This window comes from Ictidomys tridecemlineatus, chromosome 10, assembly GCF_052094955.1.
Source record: "Ictidomys tridecemlineatus isolate mIctTri1 chromosome 10, mIctTri1.hap1, whole genome shotgun sequence".
In the NCBI taxonomy this organism is placed as follows: domain Eukaryota; kingdom Metazoa; phylum Chordata; class Mammalia; order Rodentia; family Sciuridae; genus Ictidomys; species Ictidomys tridecemlineatus.
In genome coordinates, this window is record NC_135486.1 from 105,398,375 (window position 1) to 105,423,268 (window position 24,894).

At 49.1% G+C, this 24,894-nt stretch overlaps 1 protein-coding gene across 4 annotated transcripts; it reads left to right on the forward strand.

The window, feature by feature from the left end:
- The first annotated feature begins 1,583 nt into the window (after positions 1 to 1,583).
- Positions 1,584 to 21,491, forward strand: Chst12 (carbohydrate sulfotransferase 12). 4 transcript variants are annotated; one of them, XM_013365469.4, is made up of 3 exons: positions 1,618 to 1,680; positions 8,450 to 8,542; positions 19,830 to 21,491. In XM_013365469.4, exon 3 carries the CDS (start codon positions 19,914 to 19,916, stop codon positions 21,168 to 21,170), a length of 1,257 nt encoding a protein of 418 aa, XP_013220923.1. In that variant the 5' UTR covers positions 1,618 to 1,680; positions 8,450 to 8,542; positions 19,830 to 19,913; the 3' UTR covers positions 21,171 to 21,491. The 4 variants fall into 4 exon arrangements, with proteins under 4 accessions (XP_040133037.1, XP_005340890.1, XP_013220923.1 ...); XM_021720577.3 differs by having other exon boundaries at positions 1,621 to 1,705; XM_040277103.2 differs by lacking the exon at positions 8,450 to 8,542 and having other exon boundaries at positions 1,584 to 1,680.
- Positions 21,492 to 24,894: the final 3,403 nt, after the last annotated feature.

The following is a 24,894-nucleotide window of genomic DNA, read 5'->3' on the forward strand; positions in this document are numbered from 1 at the left end:
GGGACCTTACACTCATTACACAGTTGTTCCCCCTTGCTCCTTCCCCCAGCAAAGGGACTTTCTGTCCCAGTTCTAGTTCCTAATTTCTGAGTCCCTCAATCCCTTACTCATCAAATTGCCTTCTAAGCCTTTTTTTCAAACTCTAACAAGGCTTTTGCTACTGTGAAGCCACCATCTCAGGGGGGAGTTTAGGAATTGCCAGCTTAAGTAAAAGCATTAATTGAGAACCTCTGAAAGCAGGCACTCTGGATCCATGATTTCATCTAATCTTCATTATGAGGCACTTCTCAGTAACTAGAAAAATCTCAGCTGGGGGAAATGACATTTTTAAAGATTTTTAAATACAGATATAATTTGCATAAAGACAAAATGCATCCTCTGAGTGTACAGCCTTATGGGTCTCCACAAAAACATGTGGCCACACAGCCACCGAGGCCACCACCATCAAGACATAGAACCCTCTAACATTTCTTCCCTTCCTAGTCACCCCCTCCCCAACGCCAATCCCTAGAAGGCACCTGTCTACAGTTTTGCCTTTTCCAGAATATCCTTTGTATGTACTCAGTATGCAACATTTTGAGACAGACTTCTTTTGCCCTTTATAATACACTTGAAATTCGTCTACACTGTTGCACATATTGACAGTTTGTTTCTTAATATCACGGAGTAACACTCCATTAACATCGATGTATCACTGTTAATTTACCAGGTTCAGGATATTTGGGCTGACTCCAGTTTGGAGCACCTGGGAACAAAGCCATGAAAACATTCACACATAGGTTTTGTGGTAATATGAATTCTATTTTCTTAGGCAAATATCTAGGAGTGGGTTTCTGGGTTGTCAGAAAGGTGTGTACTTGTATCAGAGACTGCCCCATTCTCTTCCAAAGAGGTCACGCCACTTTGCATTTCCTAGCAGCTGGAGTGCACACCTTCTTTTTAGATATACATGACAGTAGAGTGTACACACATGGAGGATAACTCATTCTAATCAGGATTCCATTCTTGAGGTTGTACATGATGTGGAGTGTCACTGGTGTGAAAAAAAAGTGTTTGAATGTGACGCTAAGAATGATGCCCTGCGCGCTCGCTACGCTGAGCACTTTATATGCACGCACCGTCTCATTTGACTCTCACAAGCTCCCTTTAAGGTCGTGTCGCTCTCCAAATTTTAATGAATTTGGAGACAGCCTCAGAGAGGTTAAGCCATTTTCCCAAGGCGCACAGCGAGTCCAAAGTCCCAGCTTGTGAGCATCACAAGTTCGGCGGCCGGTAGACGGCGGGAGACTCCTGGAGGTGGGTTAACCGGGTGGCATCTCGCCGCAATGCCAGCAGGGGTCCGAGTTCAGGCCTTGGAACCGTCGGGGTCCCGCCCCCGCCGCAGGAGGATCAAGGCTGAGGATTGGCGGCGGCGGGGGGGGGGGGGAGGGGGGGTGGAGCTCCCGCTCGTCGGTGGGCGGGGCTGATCGCTGGCGGTAAATACCGCGCCACATGGCACGGAATAGCGGGGGCGATGTGCGGAGGGCGCAAGCGCATTGAGAGGGGGCGCTCACTGTCTCTGCGGCTCCGCCGGCGAATTCTCGCGAGAAGATGTTGGGGGCGGGACCTCGGCGCCGGGGGCGGGGCCGTGCCTGGAGAGAGTCCGCTAGTCGCGCGGCGGCGGCGGCGGAGGCTGGCGAGGTGAGGAAAGGGGCGCGGGGACGAGGTGAGGAAAGGAGCGCGGGGCTAGGGCGTGGGACGGACCGTGCGGCACTCGGTCCTCAGGCGGGGACGGGCCGGGGTCCCGCGAGTAGGGCGCCCTGTGGCCGGTTGAGGGCGCGGGTCGGTGCTCCCCGCCCGGCCTTGGCAGGTCCGGCGCGCCCCGGGTTCGAGTCCCTGCACCGGCTCGCTGTGTGACCTTGGCCTGGCGATCACCCTCTCTGAGCCCTCTGCTTGCGGGGTCCTGGCCCGCAGGATGCGCGGAGAAAGCGTGCGGCCGCCTGTTCCCCTTACCCCTCTGCGGGCCACCTCTCCTCCGGCGACCGAGCTCCTGGCCCTGCCGGCGTTAGCAGTTTTGTTCTTTGGCTGCTTGAGCATCTGCGAGCAGAATCAATAATTGTTGAGAGATGACAAAGGTGCTGCAGTGTCCCGCAGAACCCGTCCCGAGGAGCCCTGGCGGTGGTTAGTGTGCGTTGCCCAGCGGGCAGAGTCTGTGCACCCACCCAAGCCCCCGGGTCCACACCTGCCCCACAGTGTGCTGGCGGCTTTCTGCTCCAACTCCGCTTCCCTTCGCTGCGTCAGGCCAGCAGAGCGCAGACCCCAGCTCCAGGCGGAGGTGGCAGAGCATCACCTAAGTGACCCTTTGCTCCAGTCGGAGCCCCCCTGCCTCTTCATGGGGAGGAAGCCTTGCATGAGCCGCTCACAGGAGGACCTATCTTCTCTTCGGGCTCTTGGCCCAAAGGCATGGCTAGCAAGCCCCTGGCCCGCACAGGGGTTCCGTCTGGCAGGGCGCACAACAAGCTGTAGTGTTTTCACAATTATTAAATTATTTATTTTATAATCCGACACCGGAGGGATGAATAAGAATGTGAAGTCCCGGCATCTGTCTGCGGGTGCCCTGCATTGTCACCAGTGCTCTGGGTATCTGGGAGCAGCTTTCTGGGCCTTCCCTGCCCCCACAGCAGGACCCAGCTTAGCCTGGGTCAGCCTTTCTCTGGGAGCATCATGTGTTGGGAATGTGAGTCAGCGCTGGTGTCTGGGTGGAAGGAGAGAAAACAAGGATAATTTGGAAATTGCCATGTGAAATCCCCTTTTTGTGGGTTTGAAGTGTGTCTGTCTGGGATGGCAAGGGGCTTGCACATGAGTCCATAGGACTTTGTGCTGAGGCTTGCAGGCTGGCAGGGTCCGCTCACCCGATGCACCCCAGCTCCATCAAACCTCCAGTCACGTGCAGGACAGCAAGTTGGGCTGGATAGTACACATCCAAGGGCCTTGCCCTGGGCTGGCTGCTCCATGGTCAGCCTGGAGCTAATGCAGGGTGGCTGGTGCTACAAGCCACACGTCTGCAGAGCGAGGGAAGAGGGAGCCGCTCAGCTTAGTTGTTGAGTTGAAGTTTTCCACAGTGGAGCGGGCCTTGGGGGATGAGTTTGGGGAAGACTCTGGTGGAGTCAGTATGCAACATTTTGAGACAGACTTCTTTTACCCCTCATACTATGTTTGAAATTCTGTGCACATATTGACAGTTTGTTTCTTAATATCACAGAGTAGCAGCAGAGCAGTGGAAGTGGAGATACCTGGGAGTTGCTCCTCCTGGAATGGGGATTGGGTAGAAGGATGCGTTTATGATTGGGAAGGACCTGGAAAGCCAAGCTGGGGAGTTTGAGTTTCATGCCCTTGGAGAGGAGCAGTTGAGGTCTGGGTGGAAGATGGTTGGATCTGTATTCCAGACAGGCTAGTCATACTAGTGGAAATAGGAAGTGGATTTAGGGCCTGAGGAGATGCAGACTGTTGGGTAGGCTTACAGGGGGAGGGGGTGTTGAAGACAGTGGCTGGGAGAATGGGGGGCTGCAAGAAGCTAGAGACTCACCTGGGTGGTGGTGTCTTGTGGGCTGCGGGGAGAGGCAGAGAGAAGGCAGAGGTAGCTGGATGTCTTGAATGGGCGCTGAGGGCATCATTGGCACCTTTGATGAGGAATTGCTGGAGCAGGGTGGGAGCAGGAGGGGGGAAGACGTAGCCCACTGCAGGGCTGCCTGTGGCCAGGCGGGTCACTGTCCACTCTGCACAAGTATCAAGGCTGGTGGGTGATTCTCTTCTAGAGAGGCCCAGGGCTGAAGGTGCTATAGGTAGAAAAGAGACGACTGGTTATTGATAATTTTGAAACAAATGCAGCTAATATCTAATTTTAAAATCTTTAGTTTCAAGTTTCAGATTCTTTCTCTTCAGAAAGTAGCTGTAAGCTTCACACCCAGTTGGTGGCTCTAGTCAGGGCTGGTGCCTGGAGATAACTGACCTTCTAACATAATGCTTCCTGCTGTTAGCCAAGGAGGTGGTTTCTGTAACTATTTAGAAACTTTAAAAGTATTTCAGACAAGAATGGGAAACACCAGGCACCACTGAGAATGGGCGGGGGGTGGAGGGCAGGTGCACTGCTATTCAGAACACAAGAGGATGCCACAAGAAAGCTCCAGAACACGACCAGTGGGTCTTTCCCTCCAGGCAGGAGGATGGCTAAGTCTTTGGAGAATCTGAGAAGCCCAAGAGAAAAGACGTAAAAATATCAATAAAGGGGGACCCTGGCAAGAAGGCCTGGCTGGATCACTTACTGACAGAGTTCAAAATTAATAACCCTCTCCTAGTGTTCAAAACACCCAGGTTCTTTTACCCCCATCCCTGAAGTATGCACAGCTAACCAAGGACACCAAAGAAGCACCCTGATGTGGGAGCCCGGGTGGGACACTCGCCTGGGAGGGACACTCGCCTGGGAGCAGCAGCCAGTGTGCAGGAAGGAGACGCCCCTGCTCTGCAGTGAAGAGGAGAGAAGATATTGCAGACATGGAACAAGGATGGAAAGTTTTACCAAAAAAAGGAATGTTCAGAGATCCAAAAAGAGAACCCTTGGATATAGAGAGTGACCGTGGAAATAAGAAACCCAGTTTGCAAGTAAAAAATAAAGTTGAGAAACTCTCAGAAAGTAGAACAGATGGCAATCACAAGGCTCTGGGTTCAATTCCCAGCACCACAAAAATAAAATAAAATAAAAGTAGCACAGAAAAGCAGTGAGATGGAAAAAAAATGAGAGAAAAAAAGAAGAAAAACAAAGAATTAGTTCAGGAGATCGGCAGCTGAATATTAAGAGTTTCAGCAAGAAAGAACGGAGAAAAGAGCATGAAATCATTCACAGAATAATTTCTGGAACCCACATACTTGCCCAGCACCAAGGATGAAAGTGCAGGTAGCCCTGGTGTGCAGAGCTCCATCCCCACCAAGCCTGGGCAGGAGGATCTGGGGGTGAGGGATGCTGTCTCAGGCAGAGACTAGCGGAAGTTTGGCATGCAAGGGATTCATCTGAAAGTGACGCTGTCAGCTCCAGAGTTTAAGTGATGAGTGAGGTGGAGAAAGATCTCTGAGGCCCGCTCCAAGGCACCCTGTTGTAGGTTCATAGAACACGGGAACACAGAATCTGTGGTAGCTTCTAGCAAAAAATAAATAAAAACAGACCATAGACAGGTCCCCACTCACCAAGAAGCAGCATGGCTTTGGACTCCACAGGAGCCTTGGACACTAGAAGATCAAGAGCCTTGCTTTCAAAATTCTGAAGGAAAACATTGTCAACCGTGAGGGGTAGGAGGGTAGAATTGACATCTCCAAGAACTTCCCCAAATTTGCCACCTCTGAACTTTAAGGAGGTGACTGGCCAACATGCCATCCCGGAACAAGCTGGTGCACCAGAGAGAGATGGGGGTGGGGAGATAGCTGGCTGCAGGCAGGGTGGGGCCTGGTGCCTGGCAGCTCCCTGGGAGTTGAGGTCCCTGCCCTGAGCCACTCACAAAGCTCCTTGAAGGGACTTTTTTTGGAAGAAGGAGATGATGAAATTAACAGGACACCCTATGTGCTGGGACATCTGCAGAGGAGATTTAAACCTTGGCAGAGTTGGGGCTGGATTAGTGATAAGTGCACGGAAAACAAAGCAAAGAAAAACACAAGACTGTTATTAGTTCCCAGGAAAATAAACCATTGTGCGGGCAAAGAAAAATAATTACGGTGTCCAGGACGAGCTGTGAATAGTCTCTCCACACTGGTGACAGTGTGGGTAAACACTCACTGCTACTCTAATTGGAATGATATGCCTGTGTGGGGACCAGGTGGGGAGGGGATAGCAGGTCTGTGAAGGGTCAAGGGCGGGGGAAGGGAGCTCCACTCAGCCTGCCCTGGTGGGAGTTCAGTCCCCAAACAGAACAGCTAAGTGGCAGCTCTGAGGCAAGTGGTGAGCAGGAGTCACACACTAAGATCAGCAGATTAGCAGGTGAGGGTGGGGGAAGGAGGGAAGGCCTGCTGTGCTTCCTAGTTGGGGACCGTTTAACCCCTTGATGGATGTGCAGGTACAACACTGTTACCATACAAAGGCTCTCCAAGCAGCACCCTGCTTTGGTGGACCAGTGCTGCCTGTGTTGTGCACAGGCCCTCTTAGCAGGCAGAATTTACTTGTTCTCATTTCCTCTCTATTATTGTCCTTGTTCTCTGTATCCTGTCTCCAGTCCATGGACACTTGTCAGAGACTTGGTGCTTTTTTTTTTTTAAGCCATTTTTGTTTCTTTTAATGTTTATAAAGGGATTTTTAAATTGGAACCACAGGTAGAGGGCTAATGAGCCCTCTTCACCTGCCACTGGTTTCAGAAATAAGCAGGGTCCATGATGTCTGTTTTTAATAGCACAACACCTCCTTGTGTCCTCAAGGCACTGCCCAGAGCCTTGAGGACACAGCTGTGACAAGCAGGAAGAGAACTCCCTCCTGAAGTTTCTGTTTTGTGCAGGTGGTGACAGTAAGCAGACAGATGTGACTAGGACCCCAGGTGGGAATGATGCTGTGGAGAAGCAGGAGCTGGGCCACAGGGTGGGGCTGGGAGCTGACTCCTTGAGATGCCCTGGGAAGCTCTCACCAGGATGAGCTTTGGGATAGCTTGGGCGCCCTCCAGCACAGGGATGGTCCGTGCAGAGGCTGCAGTAGAAGCCTGCCCTACTAAGCAGCTGATGAGACCTTGACTGGAGTCAGCAAGGAAGACAGGGGTAGGAGGTGAGATTACTGGGTTGCTAGTCAGAGCCGCTGGAAGGGCTGTAAGTGGGAAACTAGGGGATACCAATGATTGCAGGATTTTTTTCCTCTCTTTCTTTTGAACCTGGGATTGAACCCAGAGGTGCTTAACCACTGAGCAACATCCCCAGCCCTTTTTAGTTCGTATTTTAAGACAGGGTCTCACTAAGTTGCTTAGGGCCTCATTAAGTTGCTGAGACTGGCTTTAAACTCATGATTCTCCTCCTCAACCTCTCGAGGGACTGGCATTATAGGCATGCACCACCATGCCCAGCTGATTGCAGGATTTTGAGCATAGATTTTGAGCTGACACAATCTGCTTTTACCAGGATAGCCTTGGCTCCCTGGTTGATCACAGGGCAGGAGGGCAGAGAAGGGAGAGGGTTCGGAGGCTGATGCATCGGCTTGAGAGCTGACGGTGGCTCAGACCATGGCGAGCATGTGGGCAGTTGTGGGCTGAGAGAGGGTGGGGTCTGGGTAGATTTTGCAAATAAATCTCCCAAGCAGGTTTTTAAATTTATCAATGATGAAGTATATTATTATTTTCCTTTGAAATCATTTCTTTGAATTGACTTAACTCTTGTAAATGAGTTATCTTTTGGATCATGCAAGAGTATTTGAATATTGTGTGGAACAAGATACAGTAGACCCGATCCCTGTCTTCTGAGAACTTGAAGACTGGTTTGGGAATCAGGCTGGTAGAAAGGTGCTAAAATCCCATCCACTTGTAAGATGGCAACTGAGAACGTGGTGATCAGGAAAGAAAGAGCTCAAGTGGTCTGATAGCCCAGGTGCCCAGGCCCAGCTCTGGGAGGATGTCTTTATTTCAAAGGCCAGATCTGCACTCCATTTTCATTCAGGTCTTCTAGGACATGAATTAATCTTCTGTTCTCATCAGTGTGACCCTTTATTACTTATTTTTATCTGTATATCCTCAGATTTAGTTTGCAGGGTTAACTAAACACAATGAAGTAATTTTATAAGCAAATAAACTATCATCATGGCAAGATCTGGCTTAATGCAGCCCACGGTGTAAATTGCAGAGCTGGGCAGCTTGGGATATGCCCAGTGTGCCTGTTGACCCCAGTAATAGAAACTTCCCACAGCAGTAGAGCTGCAGGGGATTATTTGTCTTATATAATGTTTGTTAAGCTGTAAGAGCAGTAAGTACTTTCTGATCTTTTTGCCAGTAGCATAAATAAATAAAACTTGAAACATTCTTGGACTTCTCAATGAAGGTCATATCACTTGATTTTAGAGCTTGGCTGTTTGGACACGAAGGAGCTAATTCTCTCAGAAATAAAGGTAATAAAGAGCCAAATGTTTAATAAAACCCCACCAATTCTGCATCAATTATACCACAGAGGCCAATTGAGCACAACAGTTGGAACAATTGACTCTCAGACCAGTGGCCAGAGCTCAGGTGCCAGCTTGCTTGCTATCTCTGCAGATTTGGGCAAGCTAAAGCTTTTCTTTCTTTTTATGTGCAAACTTCTTAGAACAAAAATTTTATTTATGTATTTTTGCAGTGCTGGGGATGGAACCAAGGGCCTTGTGCATGCCAAGCAAGCACTCTGCCACTGAGTGAAACTCAGATACAAGTGACATGCCAGGCTGCTTGCCAAGTCAGGACTCAATCTCTGACTCTCCCTTTTCTCCCAGCCCCTAAGTGTTCACATGAAAACTTCTGCACCAATCATCTTGTAGAAGTCTGTGAGAGCTGGACCATGGGCCACTGTATTCTTTTTTGAGGGGGTGAGTATTGGGGATTGAACTCAGGAGCAGTTGACCAAATAGTCCCTAGCCCTATTTTGTATTTTATTTAGAGACAGAGTCTCACTGATTGCTTAGAGACTCTTTATTGCTGAGGCTGGCTTTGAACTTGCTATCCTCCTGCCTCAGTCTCCCAAGCTGCTGGGATTACAGGTGTGAGCCACTGTACCCAGTGACTACTGCATTCTTGTTGAGAACTTTCAGCCTCTGGAGATCAACATCATGAGACCACTGGCTTTTGTTGTTGTTGTTTTTTACTGGGAATTGAACCCAGGGGTGCTTTACTACTGAGCTATATCCCCAATCCTTTTTACTTTTTATTTTGATACAAGGTCTTGCTAAGTGACTTGGGGCTTTGCTAAGTTTCTGGGTCTGACCTTGAACTTGCCATCTTCCTTTCTCAGCCTGCTGGGATGGCAGGCATGTTCCACCATACCTGGTGTCCATGACTTGTTAAAATTTTTAACTTTAAGTGAAATGTCTTAAGATAACATTTACACACACACACACACACACAATTGCATTTGTAAACGTTCCACTAAATGGATGCGGAAGCATTGAGCCATGGAGCCGTTCTGCAGGCAGCAAGGTGGGCTCCTTCCTGCCAGCTTTCTGTGCTCCTTTGCAGTCCGAGGAGACTGCTCTTACTTCTCTCCAGCTTCCCTTAGGTGGAATCATACAGCGTGCGCTCGTGTCTGGCAATCGTTTTCCAGTGTGTCTGTGAGATCTGTCTGGTGCGTGTGAATCACTGGCCATTCCTTTTTATGCCGGTGGTGTTCATGGGATGAGGACCCCACAGTTTGTTTATTTACTCTCTCACTGACGGCTATCAGGGTGGTTTTCTGTTTTTAACTATTTTGAATAAAGCCACCATGAATGTTCTCATAAAGATCTTTGTGTGGACAGGTGCTCTTTTCTCCTGAGCACCTAGAAGTGGAAGAGCAGGCTGTATGTCTGCCTTTACTGCAGACCGCCAGGCTCTCTTCTGTGGGCCCTGGACCATCTGCGCCCACACTGGCCCCACTTGTCTGACATCCTCACCAGCAGCCGGCCGTCTGCTTCATCTGGGCTACTCCAGTAGTGGGAGGCGGGTATCTCCCTGGTGGCTAATGATGAAGAGCACTTTCCTCCGTGTATTTTGAATATTTGAACATCTTTTGTGAAATGTCTGTTCCAGTTTTTTTTTTTTTTGCCATTTTTTAAATTGGATTTTTTGTGTTCTTAATTTAGATCTAAGAGGTTTTTGTGTGTTCTGAATATAAATCCTGCATTATGTGTATATTGAGAATATTTTCTCCCAGCTTATGGTCTGGCTTTAGGTTTTCTTTCTTTCTTTTCTTTTTTGTCACTGGGAATTGAGCCCAGAGATGCTTTACCATTGAGCCACATAAGCAGCCCATTTTATATTTTCTTTTCAGACAGGGTCTCATAAGTTGCTAAGGACCTTGCTAAGTTGCTGAGGCTGGCCTGGAACTTGCAATCTTCCTGCCTCAACCTCTTGAGTCACTGGGGTTACAGCATGCACCATTGTAACCAGTTCTGGTCAGTTTTCTTAATGGTGAAATTTAAAGAGCCTGAGTTAAGCTGAATACTGTGGTGCATACCTGTGGTCCCAGCAGCTTGGGAGGCTGAGGCAAGAGGATTGCAAGTTTGAGGTCAGCCTCAGCAATTTAGGGAGGCCCTGCTTTAAAAAAAAAAAAAAAAAAAAAAGTCAAAAGGCCTAGGGATGGCCTGGCTCGGTGGTGTACACCTGTAATACCAGAGGCTTGGGAGGCTAAGCCAGGAGGATCACAAGTTCAAAGCCAGCCTCAGCAAAAGTGAGGTGCTAAGCAACTCAGTGAGACCCTGTCTCTAAATAAAATAAAATAGGACTGGGGCTGTGGCTCAGGTGGAATGCCCCTGAGTTCATTCCCTGGTCCCAAAAAAAAAAAAAAAAAAAAAAAAAAGGAAAGGCCTAGTGAAGTAGCTTAGTGGTAGAGTGCCCCTGGGCTCAATCCCAGTGCTAAAAAAAAAAAACCAAACACCTGAGTTCACCAAAACTTTCTCATGGTTTGTGCTTTTGGCATCAGTATTAGTCAGCTTTTCATTGTTGCAATAAGTACCTGAGAAAACTATTTAGAGGAAGAAGGATTCATCTGGGCTCCTAGCCTCAGTTTTCAGTCTGGGTTGGCTGCTCCATTGCTCTGGGCCTGAAGTGAGGCCCCTCATCCTGGCGGAAGGACATGTTGAGGAAAGCTGCCTGGTGCCTCTGCCAGGAAGCAGAGACAGAGAAAGCGTGGAGCTCAAGAAATACTCTTCCAGGCCACACCCCCAGTGACCTACTTCTGCCAACGAGGCCCACCTCCCATAATTTCCACCACCTCCCATAATGCCATGAAATTAGGAGTCCATCAGTGCACGGACTGGGGGGCCAGAGCCCTCGAGATCTAGTCACTTCCCCGAAGTCCCAGCTTGGAACGTTGCTGCATTGAGGACCAAGCATTTAGCATGAGCCTTTTGAGGACTTTCCTGATCTTACCCTCTGGAGTTTTTATAGCTTGGCGTTGTGTTTAGGGCACTGGTCCATTGTGAATAAATTTCATGTATGGGGCGAAGTTCAGGGTTGAGTTTCATTTTTTTCCCCATGCAGATATCCAGTTGCTTCAGAGCCATTTGTTGAAAATACTCTGAATTCACGATCCTCCTGTCTCAGCCTCTGGAGCCGCTGGGATCACAGGTGTGTGCCACCGCACCCGGTGGTAAAGCTGGCTTTGAACTTGCAACCCTCTTGTCTCACCCTCCTGAGCTGCTGGAATTACATACATGTGCCACCGTGCCCAACTGTTTTCCTTGTTGAAATGCATTGACACCTCTGTTGAAAATAAGTTCTCGGGGGCTGGAGATTTGGCTCAAGTGGTAGCGTGCTCGCCTGGCATGCGTGCGGCCCGGGTTCGATCCTCAGCACCACATACCAACAAAGATGTTGTGTCTGCCAAGAACTAAAAAATAAATATTAAAATTCTCTCTCTCTCTCTCTCTCTCTCTCTCTCTCTCTCTCTCTCTCTCTCTCTCTCTCTCTCTCCCCTCTCTCTCTAAAAAAAAATATAAAAAAAAAAAAAATAAGTTCTCCACATAGGTGGGGTCTCTTTCTGGACTTGGCGTTTGTGGACGTGTCTTCCACATAGCTTACTGTGCCCTTAGCACTGCTTTGCTACTTGCCAGCTTTACCATCGGTCTTGAAATGAGCCACTTTAACTTCTTCAATTCTGTGCTTCCTTTTCACTTGTTTTGGCTATTCTGGGTCTTCTATATTTCCTAGTAAATTGAAAAATTAGCTTTTCAGTTTCTCCGGAAAGCCTGCTGGGATTTTGATGGAGACTGTCGTGCTTCTAGAGCCCAGCACTTAGGGGAAAGGACTTCTTTATGTCAAGGCTGCTAATGCACATGTTTGACACAGCTCTTCACTCCTTTAGAATCTGACTGTCTCCATGCAGCATTGTGGATGTCAGTGTGGGACCCCTACCGTTTCATAACTGAGTAGTCATTAGCAATCTAAGATTTGTATGCCACACTTCAATAGTCAGTCAGTTTGATTGGTCTTTAAATGAATTCCTAGCATTGGTATAGAATATCTTTTATGCATCTTGCAGAATTTCCCAACAGCTGAAAAAGGCACTTGATTTTGTTTATACCACCTTGTCACGCTTTTTGAAAGTCTCAGTATTAAAAAAAAAAAAAAAAAGTTCTGGCCTTAATACAATAAAGTTAGTGGCAGCTTTATTCAAAAAGAAGGAAATTGGGCTGGGGATGTGGCTCAAGCGGTAGCGTGCTCGCCTGGCATGCATGCGGCCCGGGTTCGATCCTCAGCACCAAATACAAACAAAGATGTTGTGTCTGCCGAAAACTGAAAAATAAATATTTAAAAAAAAATTCTCTCTTTCTCTCTCACCCTCTTTAAAAAAAAAAAAAAAAGAAGGAAATTACCCCAAAGTCCATTATTGGGAAAAAGGTTAACAGTGGTATATTCATACTGTGAATACTACTCAGCAATAAGAAAAGGAAGTTTTTACTGACACAGATCTGGATGGATTTCAGAAGTGTTATGCTAAGTGGAAAAAGCCATACACAGTGGCCTGTCCTGTGTGGCTCCATTTATATTCTGGAAAACAGCTTGGCATTATCTGGAGCTGGGTGACCAGGCAGGGGATGAGGGAACTCTTGGGAGTATCGGAAATGTTCTGTGTTTTAATTGTAGGGCATGTTTGCCAAACCTCGCCCAACTGTACCTTTAACAAGAAGAGGGGATTTTATTGTGCGTAAGTCATACCTCCATAAACCTGGCTGAAAAAAAGAAAAAGATCAGAGGTGCCAGAGTGACTCAGTCAGGAAGGAATGGGCTTCCCACAAACCTGGCTGAGATGCTGGGTAGCTACATGGGAAAAAGTGACTTGTGGGCCATCCCCTGGAATACCTGTCAGACAGGCTGAATGTCTCCATGTTTCTGACATCCTTGCCACGTGCCGAGTGTGTTGGCTTCCTTTGCTTAACACTGACTGGTTTTCACTGACTGGATCACTTCTGTTTACTCTCTGCAGTGAACACACGCCTGCAAAACCCCCTGACTAAATGGCAAAGCAAATGCTAGTATTGGGCTTCTCCAGAGAATTAGAACCAGTCAGATGTGAGGGCTGGTGTGTGAAGAGATGGATTTAAAGAATTGTCTCACACACGATTGTGGAGGCTGAGATCCAGACCAGGAGAGCAGTGATATAAATTCCAGTCTGAAGGTGTTACTGAACTTGGGTTCTTGGATCTAGACTGCAGAAACGAACAGTGGACCTAAGGAGACTTTAAACACAGCTAAGGCTTTATTAAGGACATCTGCCTGAGCTAGAAGGAAACAGCACAGGAGGACAGAGACCCCAGGCTGACCCAAGCAGGAGCAAAGCTTTTATGGCATCTGCCGGGTGGGCAGGAACTGGTCTCTTGATGTAGCCACAGGTGGAGGTGGGCCTGTCCCACCTGTGCTGTTCTTCATCATACCTCCTCAGGCCTCGAGTGTCTGGTCACTGATCACTACCAGGGTGTGTGTGTATCACTGGGCTAGCAAGGTCCAGGTGACTGTGGTTACTCCAGTGACTGCTCTATGTCCCTTAACACCTGGAGGGGCCCTGATCATCTAGGAGAGTCTCTATACTGTTATTTTCTGAGTAGTGCAGACCCTGCTTTGTCTGGGTTCAGCTGGGGTCTCTGCTGACCACATAGTCTCGGAGGGCTGGGAAAGTCATCTCTTGGCATGCTATGTCACTCCTGTGACTTTAGAGATGGTCGTCTTTTAACTACTGATTTTCTAGTATGGCTGTTGGGCCATGAGGCCAAGAGTTGCCTTAGCTTTTTATTTCCCTTGATAATCCTAAGGGTCCTGTTTTTCATGGGGTTCCCTGACTGTCAAAGGCTGGAGGAGACTGTGTTTCCTCTTACAGCCAGCCAGGCTCAGAGAGCAAAATGTCTTTTGCCCAGCCTTTGGCGCTGTTTGAGCCCCGTGTGGGTTGCCTGAGGCTCACTCATGTTGGGGAGGGCTAACTGCTTTGTCAGCCAGCTGATGCAAGCGTTTATCTCATCCAGAAACACTCACAGACACAGGCAGAATAACATCTGACCAATTGGATGGGCACTCAGTGCCATTGCATGTTACCTGATCTCTTGGTACCATAGCCATTGGCTCTGCTTTAAAAATGTGGGAAATGTCTCATTAAGGTCTTTTTTTGCAATTGAAACAGGGTCTTGCTAAGTTGCCTAGGGTCTCACTAAATTGCTGAGGCTGGCCTTGAGCTTGCAATCCTGCCTCAGCCTCCCAAGCCTCTGGAATTACAGGTGTGTACCACCATGCCCAGCCTTACTGAGGTATTAAGGTGAATCTGGTGCGGCTCTTGCCCTGCTCAAGATGATGGGTGGACTGGATGAAAGGCAGTTGAGGCCACTGCTGTCCACCACCAGTGGTTCCTTCTGCCCCCAGCTTTTGCCCACTGTTGGTGTGAAGCCTTGTTGAGACTGGTTGGGCCCTAGCATAGGTTCCTGCCTTCTAAGCTCCCAAGTCTACCCATGGCATTGTGCCTTATGTCATGTGCGAGAACAGAAGTGACCTAACAGCCCACTCCAAGCTAGAGGACAACTCGTCTGCCCAGCAGCTGTTTGGGTTTAATCCCTGTGCTGTTGTCATAGCATGTAGGGGCAGGAGTCCCTCCCAGATCTCTCTGGCTAGAGCATCTGAGCGAGCCTCTGCTCTCTGACTCTCCCTGGGGAGGTAGAGGCCAGGCCTCTCCCTGTGATGCCTCGGCCCGTTCCTGCCGCAGGACACGAGGGCTTTGTGTTGACTGATTTTGAAATACTGGGAGATCTGCCTTTGGAAATAGTGCCCTTATTATTATTTTTTTTTTAATGGAAAGTGCTTTCTGAGGTCAGTGCAGTTCCTATTTCTGAGGCAGTTGGATCGTGACCTTGGTTCTCAGCCCACCTGTGCCCACATGGTTGCCATGTCTCTCTGTCACCAGGCAGTGAAGTGCTACCTGGTCTTCAGGCTGGAGCTGTGTGGCCCCAGGGCCAGAAGTTCCCAGATGCCCGAACTGCTTGGGGCTGGGTTGTGGCTCAGTAAGTACGAGAGCACTTGGCCTGGTGTGCAAGGCTCCCCATTCCCAGCCCTGCAAAATAAATAGATAAATAAAAAGTGACGCTTGGTGATCTTGTTAGTAGCCCTTTTTCCTCCTTTGCTCTTGCTCCTTGCAGTTCTAAGAACCGCAGCACTGCACGAGTTTTAAAGTAGCAGAGTTTCCTCTTCAAAGGACTCTGCCCGAGAGCTGCCATGTCCTCAGCGGGCTTGTTGCCACAACTGCTGTTTATGTGGCTTGTCTGAGGTTAGTAATGACAACACGAGGCCTTCCCTTGATGTTAAAAATGAATCGTGGCCTCTCAGACCCATCGGTGACTCCCTCTGCAGCCAGAATTGAAGGCTTGTCCCCATGATGTGAAAGGCCTGGGAGGGACCGCGCCCAAGCAAGTCTGGTCACACATGGACTCAGAGCCACAGGGCCTTGGACCAGTCACAGAGTTGAGTGGTGGACAACCAGGGCTTTGGTTGTCTGAAGTGAATCTCAGGGAGCACCACTATAAATTTTTAAAAACTTAAATGTTTGTTTAATAGCTGACTGCAGGGAAGTCAGTCAGCGATTTCGGGCAGGTCATGGGAGCAAGGGTGAGTTGTGGCCTCAGCAGCAGGCCCGGTTTCAGCCTGCACTGGAGTCATGTAGTGACTTCACACCCACACGCCCAGAAACACACTGGCCTGCGTTTTGCTGTATTTCTTTAACAGCACCCAAGAGCCCTGTTATAGCTCCTGTTCTTTCTTTTTTTCTTTTCCTAATTTTCTTTTTTCGTGGAGTTGAGCACATTCCCTTGCACAGCCATCCAACACCCATCTCCAGAATCTTCTCGTCTTGCAAAACCAATGCTCCCTGAATCACTAACCCCACATCCTTCCCTCCCCCTTCTAGACTGTCTCTACCTATTTGTCTGCTCTGACTACTTCATAGAAATAGAATCATATGATGTGTATCCCTTTGTATCTCTTATTTTCCTTGGCATAATGTCCTCCAAAGTTCATGCATATTGTAACATGTGTCAGAATTTCCTTCCTTTTTAAGATTTGAGTAATATTCCATTGTATGCAGAGACCACGGTTTGTTTACTCATTTACCGATGAATGGGCACTTGGGTTGCATCCCTATTACTTTAGCTGTTGTGATCATGTTGCTGTGAACACAGGGTACAAATAACTCCTCAAGATCCTGCTTCCAACTCTTCTGGGTATATTCTCAGGAGTGGAATGACTGGGTCATAGGTTAATGCTGTTTTAATTTTTTGAGGACCCTCCATACTGTCCTCTATGGGACTGCACTGTCTCGGATCCCACCAGCAGAACATGTGGGTGGGCTCAGTGTCTCCATGTCCCAGTAATTGCTGTTTTCAGATTTTTGATAGTTGCCACCCTAATAGGTATGAGGTGGTATGTTGTGTTTGTTATTTGTTTTTGTTTTGTTTTGCAGTACTAGTACCAGGGCCTCCAACATGCTAAGCAAATGCTCTACCTTTGAGCTACACCCCTAGCCTTTAAAAAATAAAAAAGTAAAAATGTTTATTTTTTTTTAAGAGAGAGAGAATTTTAATATTTATTTTTTAGTTTTCGGTGGACACAACATCTTTGTTTGTATGTGGTGCTGAGGATCGAACCCGGGCCGCACGCATGCCAGGCGAGCGCGCTACCGCTTGAGCCATATCCCCAGCCCTAAAAATGTTTTTTGAGACAGGATCTTCCTAAGTTGCCCAGGCTGGCCTTGACCTTGTGATCCTCTGCCTCAGCCTCCTAAGTTGCAGGGATTACAGGTGTGCCCTACCACTCCTGGCTCTCATTGTGGGGTTTTTTGTTTTTTTTTTTTTAAAGAGAGAGAGAGAAGAGAGAATTGTTTTTTTGATATTTATTTTTCAGTTTTCATTGGACACAAAATCTTTATTTTATTTTATGTGGTGCTGAGGATCGAACCCAGCGCCTGGCACATGCCAGGCAAGTGCGTTACAGATTGAGCCACATCCCCAGCCCTCTCATTGTGGTTTTGATTTGCATTTCCCTGATGACTAGTGATTTTGAGCACCTATTCATGTGCTTATTGCACATTTGTATATTGTCTTTAGAGAAATGTCTATTTAAGTCTTTTGCCCTTTTTAAAATTGGAATGTTGTTGGGTTTATGAGTTCTTTATATATTTCAGATGTTAATCCCTTATCAGATATATCACATTTGCAAATATTTTTCCCATTCTGTGCTTTTTTATCCTATTGGTATTATTATCTTTTGTTGTACAAAAGTTTTTAATTTTATGAAGTCCAATTTGTTTATATTTTGTTGTAACTCCTTAATTTTTTATGCATAGTTGTTTGGCCAGTCCAAAATAGACCTGGTCCCTTGCATTTTCAAGAGTTTTTAAATTACAAATTCACTTTCTTCCATGAGAATAGGGCTGTTTCTTTGGGGAGTTTGTGGTTTTCTAGGACCAGTCCATTTCATCTAAGCTGCTGGGTTGTGACACCTGCAGGCTCCGTGTCATCTTATTCCTGGTTATTCCTGGTGACCGTTTCTATCACGGTCAGTCTTACCAGAGGCTTATCAATTTTGATTTTTTGTTGTTGTTGATTTTTCTGTGTTTACCTGTTTCCAGATTCGTTGATTTCTGCTCTTGCCCTTGTTCTTCCTGCTTGCTCTGGTTTATCTTGCTCTGGGTTTATCTTGCTCTTCCTTCCCAGCTTCTCGAGGTAGAGCTGGGTTATTGATCTGCAGTCTCCCTCTTTGCTTCTGCTCTTGGCACTGCTCCACCTGCAACCCATGGAGCTCGACACGTTGCCTTGGCATTTTCATTCAGTCCTGTGTGTGTTTTACGATTTCCTTTGAGGCTTCTTCAACCAGAGGATTATTTAGAAGGGGGTCCTTTAATTTCCAAGTGTGGAGACTTTCCAATTATCTTTTCTGTTATGGATTTCTAGGTTTATTCCTTTACAGCCAAAGGATTCTGTATGATTTCAGTTCTTTTAAGTTCATTCAGGTTCCGTCTGCCATGGTGATGTTTTGGGATGCTTGGGTGGGGGGGGAAGCATGTGTTCAGTTGCTATCAGGTGGAGCATTCTGACTCAGCAAGAGTGGAGTGTTGAAGTCTCCCACTAGAATTGTAGATTTGTCTATAGATCCCTTAGCTCTGTCAGTTTTGTTTTGTGTGTTTTGAAGCCCTGTTGTTTGGTGCATACACATTTATTGTGTCTTCCTGGTGGGTCAAACTTTCTGTCATTGTGTAATGTTTCTCTTTGTCTTTAATAACGTTTTTCCTTCTGAAGTTTACTTTATCTGATACTAACATAGCCACTCCTGCTTTCTTTTTATTTATGTTGCATGACTAATGTTTTCAATCCCCAGTGAAGAGGAGTAAAGAAAGCGGAGTGCCAGCCACCCCACCTCCACCTCTCTCACTCCGCCCACTGATGCTGGTGGGGGTCAGAGTGGGTGGAGCTCAGCTCCTCACCAGGCCACACGGTGGCAATGCAAGGAGGAATCAGAGTGCAGCTGTCCTGCCTCGCATCATCTCCTTTCCACCCTTTGATGCCAAGTGGAGTTGAGGCCCAGCTCCACAGCAGGACCACACTGGCACTGTGCTGGGGGGCAGAGCACCTCCTGCTACCCTGGGTGGAGACAGGATCAGCTCCCTGCTTGGCCCCTGCCAACACCAGCTGGTGCCCACTAGGGGGTCAGGGATGTGGCACCTGCTTTTGTGGGGCTGGAAGATCAGTCCCAGGGTGGCCCTGATGAACTCTGGGGGTAGGTGCAGTTTCTCCTTGGTCTTTGGCTCGCACAGAACTGTTGTTACCCAAAAGATGTTTCTGTCGTTAGTCCACCGTGGACATACTCCTGGCCTCAGTTGTGGGACTGCTGCCCTTCTTCCTCAGGGATCCTCCCCCTGACCCAGGCTTACCATATGACCCTGAGATCCCACACTCAGGAATCCACATGAAAGAAGTGGATTCTCTGCCCTTTCCACATCAAGGAGGCCCTGACTCTGGTGGGTTTATTTGGTCCACGTCTGCTTGGCAGGTTTTTTGGTTTTTGTTTTTAGATGAAGTTATCTTTAGACTTTTTTTTTTTTTTTTTTTGGTGTCCAGGATTGAACCCAGGGGTGCTTAACCACTGAGCCACATCCCCAGCCCTTTTAATATTTTTTATTTAGGGACAGGGTCTCACTGAGTGCTTAGGGTCTCCAAGTTGCTGAGGCTGGCTTCGAACTCAGGATCCCCCTGTCTCAGCTTCCCAAGCCACTGGGCTCACAGGCGTGTGCTACCGTGCCTGGCCATCTTTAGCATTTTTATCAACTTAGCTGCAGCCTCCTGGTGACTGACTTCCGATTCCCCCTCCCCCTCTTCTTTGTCAAGCCTTCTCTTCACAAGGATCTGGTTTCTTTAGACCATCCTCTTTTTCAGTTGTTGCTGCTCTCCTCCCTTGTCATACTTATTTGTTTGGCCCTGGTAGGTGGCATTGGCCATAGTCACACAAAGAAGTTGGAATGACTGATGAGGCCCCTAAAGGAATCTGAGTGTGGGATGGAGGTGGGATGGGAGGGAGGACAGAGGGTGGGCCTTCTGGGTGGGAGAGAAAGGGCTCACTGGATCTCAGCCTCTAACCCCATGTTTCTGGTCTCTCCAGGTTCGTCCATTAGCGCCATGCCCGATGTCTCCATGAAGCTGAAGTGAGGGGTCCAGCTGCGGGCCCAGCCCTGGCCAGGGCAGCATGACCAAGCCCCGGCTCTTCCGGCTGTGGCTGGTGCTGGGTTCCGTCCTCATGATCCTGCTCATCATCGTGTACTGGGACAACGTGGGCACTGCCCACTTCTACCTGCATACATCTTTGTCTAGGCCGCATACCCTGGAATCCCTGCCCACCCCCGGACAGCAGGAGGAGAAGGAGTTTGCATCTGATGTGGATGAGTTTTTGGATAAGCTCCTAAGTTCCGGCTCGAAGCAGAAAGACCTTTCCAGGAAAAAGACGGAGCAGTCCTTGCTGGCCTCTGGCAAGCCGGCGTTGAGCCACCTGGAGGAGAGTGTGCGGGGCTACGACTGGTCCCCCCATGATGCCCAGCAGAGCGCCGACCAGGGCCAGCAGCAGGCCGAGAGGAGGAGTGTGCTGCGGGACTTCTGCGCCAACTCCAGCCTGGCCTTCCCCACCAAGGAGCGCTCCTTCGATGACATCCCCAACTATGAGCTGAACCACCTCATCGTGGACGACCGCCACGGGGTCATCTACTGCTACGTGCCCAAGGTGGCCTGCACCAACTGGAAGCGCATGATGATCGTGCTGAGCGAGAGCCTGCTGGACGGCGGCGCGCCCTACCGCGACCCGCTGGACATCCCGCGTGAACACGTGCACAACTCCAGCACCCACCTGACCTTCAACAAGTTCTGGCGCCGCTACGGCAAGTTCTCCCGCCACCTCATGAAGATCAAGCTGAAGAAGTACACCAAGTTCCTGTTCGTGCGCGACCCCTTCGTGCGCCTCATCTCGGCCTTCCGCAGCAAGTTCGAGCTGGAGAACGACGAGTTCTACCGCAAGTTCGCGGTGCCCATGCTGAGGCTGTACGCCAACCACACCAGCCTGCCCGCCTCGGTCAGCGAGGCCTTCAGCGCCGGCCTCAAGGTGTCCTTCGCCAACTTCATCCAGTACTTGCTGGACCCCCACACCGAGAAGCTGGCGCCCTTCAACGAGCACTGGCGGCAGGTGTACCGCCTGTGCCACCCGTGCCAGATAGACTACGACTTCGTGGGGAAGCTGGAGACCCTGGACGAGGACGCCGCCCAGCTCCTGAGGCTCCTCAAGGTGGACACGCGGCTCCACTTCCCCCCGAGTTACCGGAACAGAACTGCCAGCAGCTGGGAGGAGGACTGGTTTGCCAAGATCCCCCTGGCCTGGAGGCAGCAGCTCTACAAACTCTACGAGGCCGACTTTGTGCTCTTCGGCTACCCCAAGCCCGAAAACCTGCTCAGAGACTGAGCCCCTGCCTGAAGGTGCGCTCCTTCAGCTCCTTCAAACTGAGCAAGGGTCGCGGGGCGTCTCCTGAGGACAGGGCTGTCCCGGGTTTTCCTCCCAGTTTGATGCAGTCGGAAATGCCACGCGGTCTCGAATCTGGGCCGCAGCACACACACTCCAGTTTTTTTTTAAATAACCCATGGTTTTGCAATCCGGACTCATTGTTTACTCCACAGCCTGTATTCATTGAGCACTGTTAATACTGTTTTGTAAGATTAATATATTTCAGATATTTAATATGAAAGTGGGAGGAAGCTGGAGTAAAGCGTAGCACCTGCGCTCTCACTAATCTCGTGGTTTTTCAGATCTGGAAACACATGCAAAGTGGGGCCTGGTGGTCAAGGGGCTCCAGACCTACACACTGCGATGGAGGAGGGAGGCATCTTAAGCGTCTTCAGTGGAGAAAAGGCACCTAAACTTGAAGTTGGGCTGTTTAAGTCAGGTTTTTGTTACTATAACAAAATCCCCAAGGCGAGTAATTTCATAAATAAAAGAGGTTTGTTGCCTCACAGTTTGTAGGTTCAAGGGCCTGGTGCTGGCATCAGCTTGGCTCTGGTGAGGATCTAGGGCAGGTGGCAGTGACGGGACTGTGTGTGAGAGGGAGAGATTGTATCAGCAGACAGGAGGCCAGAGCCCAACAGGATCACAGCCTCATCTGAGGTTTCACCCACTCAACCTAAGGACCTCCCTCACCTAGACCTGCCTGACCAAACCCAGCACATGGACCCCGGTCATCACACCCACTCCCATACTGTAGCACAGGCCTTGCCTGTTTTTGTAGAAGGGCAGCAGACAAATCCGTCTAGGGTGAAAGCCTTTTACTAAGTGATGTGTTTGAGCAGTCAGATCTTTCAGGCTTTCTGTTGAGAGGGGTCATGGGTAAACCGTCTTCGGGTCAGAGTCACAGAGGAAAGCCCTTCTCACTGCAGCCCTCCCTTTAACCCAAGTTCAGTCGTGGCTGTCAGGATTTGCAGCCAACAGGGATGGTGTGCACTGGAGGTTGTCCCTGGGACATGTTTTCTGTGGTGTTCAGCATTACTGAGGAGAGCTCAGGTGCCACCGTCTTGCAGCCTGGGAGCTTTAGCTCCAGTGCTGTTCACCCTCAAGGACATGCCTGACTTTGAATGTGCAGGTCTGAAGGACCCAGCTGGGTGGGAGCCCCAGAGAGCTGAACAAGGAGGCTTGTTCAGCATCCGGCTCACGCTCCTGGGCAGTTTTAGTTTGCGACCTGCAACACAGGCATCTGGGTCTGTGCTGCAGCAGCACATTGGTCTTTTCCTTCCATCTAGGGATTGGTCATTGCCTCCCAGTCCCTGGAGAGCTGGCACTGCTCAGTGGGGCACCATCTGCATCTGCCTAGGCCCAGAGGGACGAAATCCTTGGAGGTTGTGGCTGCTGGGTGCCCTCAGCTCTGCCTCCACAGTGTCACCCAGCTTCCTTTAGAAGCATCTTTTCTTTTTAAACAGCAGCAGATGTGTCGAGCAGTCCAATGCTAGGCAACTTCTGAGTAGCCCCATGTCGGCACCTGCTGGGTACCCTGCTCACCACAGAGTTGTCTCTGGTGCCTGGTAAGCAGGGCACCATGCCTATGGACAAGTCAGCTGCTAATTGTGCCTTCAAGCCCTGTGGTGAGGTGGGAATCTTCTGCTGCCAGGCCAAAAGTTGATCCCCTTTGGGGACAGTGCACAGAGGAGCACAAGGCTTCCTGCAGAAGGCGCACTTGGGCCAGGCCTGTCAGAGGGTGAGGTTTTGACTCTTGAGGTGGAGCGCAGAGCATCAGGAAATGTGGGGCTTATCAGGGGAATAGAGAGGGTGGCGCAAGCTCTACAGTTAAGTGTGGACCACATATTGCCTCATCTCTGCTCTGACACCCACATATCCTTGGCATATTTCTCTAGGGAGGAAAGAGGTGGAGCCAGCCACGGTGGGTGGTGCACACCTGTAACCCCAGTGACACAGGAGGCTAAGGCAGGAAGATCACAAGTTTGAGGCCAGCCTCAGCAACTGGGATTTAGCTCAGAAGTAAAGAGCCCCCAAGTTCAATCCTTTGTGCCACAAAAAGAAAAGAAAAAAGAAACAGGATGTGGGTCTAGTTTTGACCCCAGGGCCTGTCACATGGCCACCACCCTGCCAGGATGGGATGGGGTCACAGATGCTCTAGAGGTCAGGTGGTCCAGTGTGACGTCTGCTTCTTGACCGTCAGGCCAGGAGCCGAGGTTTCATTGGTAGATGGCTGCCACAAATATTGATGTTTTGGACAGAGGAAGTTGGGTGCTTTGGGAAGGCCAGTGCTGTGTGAGTAAGGGGAGTGAAGGCAGAGGGGGGCCTGAGAGGCAGGGAGATAGGTCAAGAGGCCACTGCAGCTGCCCACAGAGAGGGTGCTGGACCCAGCGGAGCTGACCGATGGGCAAAGGTGCAGCCTGAGGTCACCAGCCTGCAAACCCTGGAGACGGGAGCACAGAGCCTGCGAGAGGGGCAGCACCTTTTCCTCTCTGTGTTGGTGAGGAACAGGGCAGGAGGATCCAGAGCTACCTCGTTCACTGCTTCCCGTGTTCTGGGGTACCAGCAGGTGCATAGGAGGACCCCTCAGGCCTGCTACTCTACCCTCTGGTGTGGGAGAGGCAAAAGCAGGTGGCCCTGGAGAGTGTGGCAGGGACCGTCGGCTCTTTTCTTACAATTGTTTTCATTTGATAAAATTCACAACACATAAAATCCAGTATTTCGACTATTTTTAAGCACATTCACTTGTGCTGCCCACAGACTCATATTCCCAGCCTAATGACTGTCCCTGTTCAACACTGCCTCCCTCAGCCCCCACCCCCAGGCCCTGGCTCCCACCATCTCCGTCCTGTCTACAGGACTTTGACAATTCTAGGGATTTCAGAGAGGTGGACTCCTACAGTGTTTGTCCTTTTGTGATTGACTGATTTCACTTTCCATCATGTCCTCAAAGTTCATTGTGTTGTAGCACACATCAGAATGTCTTTCCTTCTTGAAGCCAAATAACAAAATGCTCTGTTGTGTGATGGATCACATTTATTATCATTTTTCACAGTATTGGAGATTGAACCTAGGAGCTCGTACATGCCAGGTGAGTGCTCTACACTGAGCTACATCCCAGGCTACTTTATTTTTATTTTGAGACAGAGTCTTGCTAAGTTGCCCAGGCTGGCCTTGAACTTGGGATCCTCCTGCCTTGTCCTCTGGAGTAGCTGGAATTACCACTGTGCCCAGATAATGACCACATTTTGATCATCCACTTATCTGTCTGATCTTGGGTTGTGTTCATCTTTTGTGAATAATGCAGCTATGAACAGGGGTGTGCAAATATCTGAGTCCCTGCTTTGGATTCTTCTGGGTCTATAGGAGTGGAATTTCCAGGTCCTAACTGACCTGCTAACTTTTTATAAACTGAGTCATTGTGGGAAACACAAAGAATGTGTTCAATTGGACTGACTGATATGTTTGTATTGCAAATTATATGTCACAGTTTTAGGGTGAGTTGAGAACATTCTGGGGAAAAAAAACAAGATTATATTTGTGCCAGTTTCAAATCTCCTTTATTTTGTATTCAATACATTGTGAATTTCACCAGAGTCAAAAAATTTGAGTAGCCAACATTATGGAAACGAATCCCAATGTTAAAGTATATCATGAGGATCTGCATCTGAGAGCCCCTGGTCCCTAT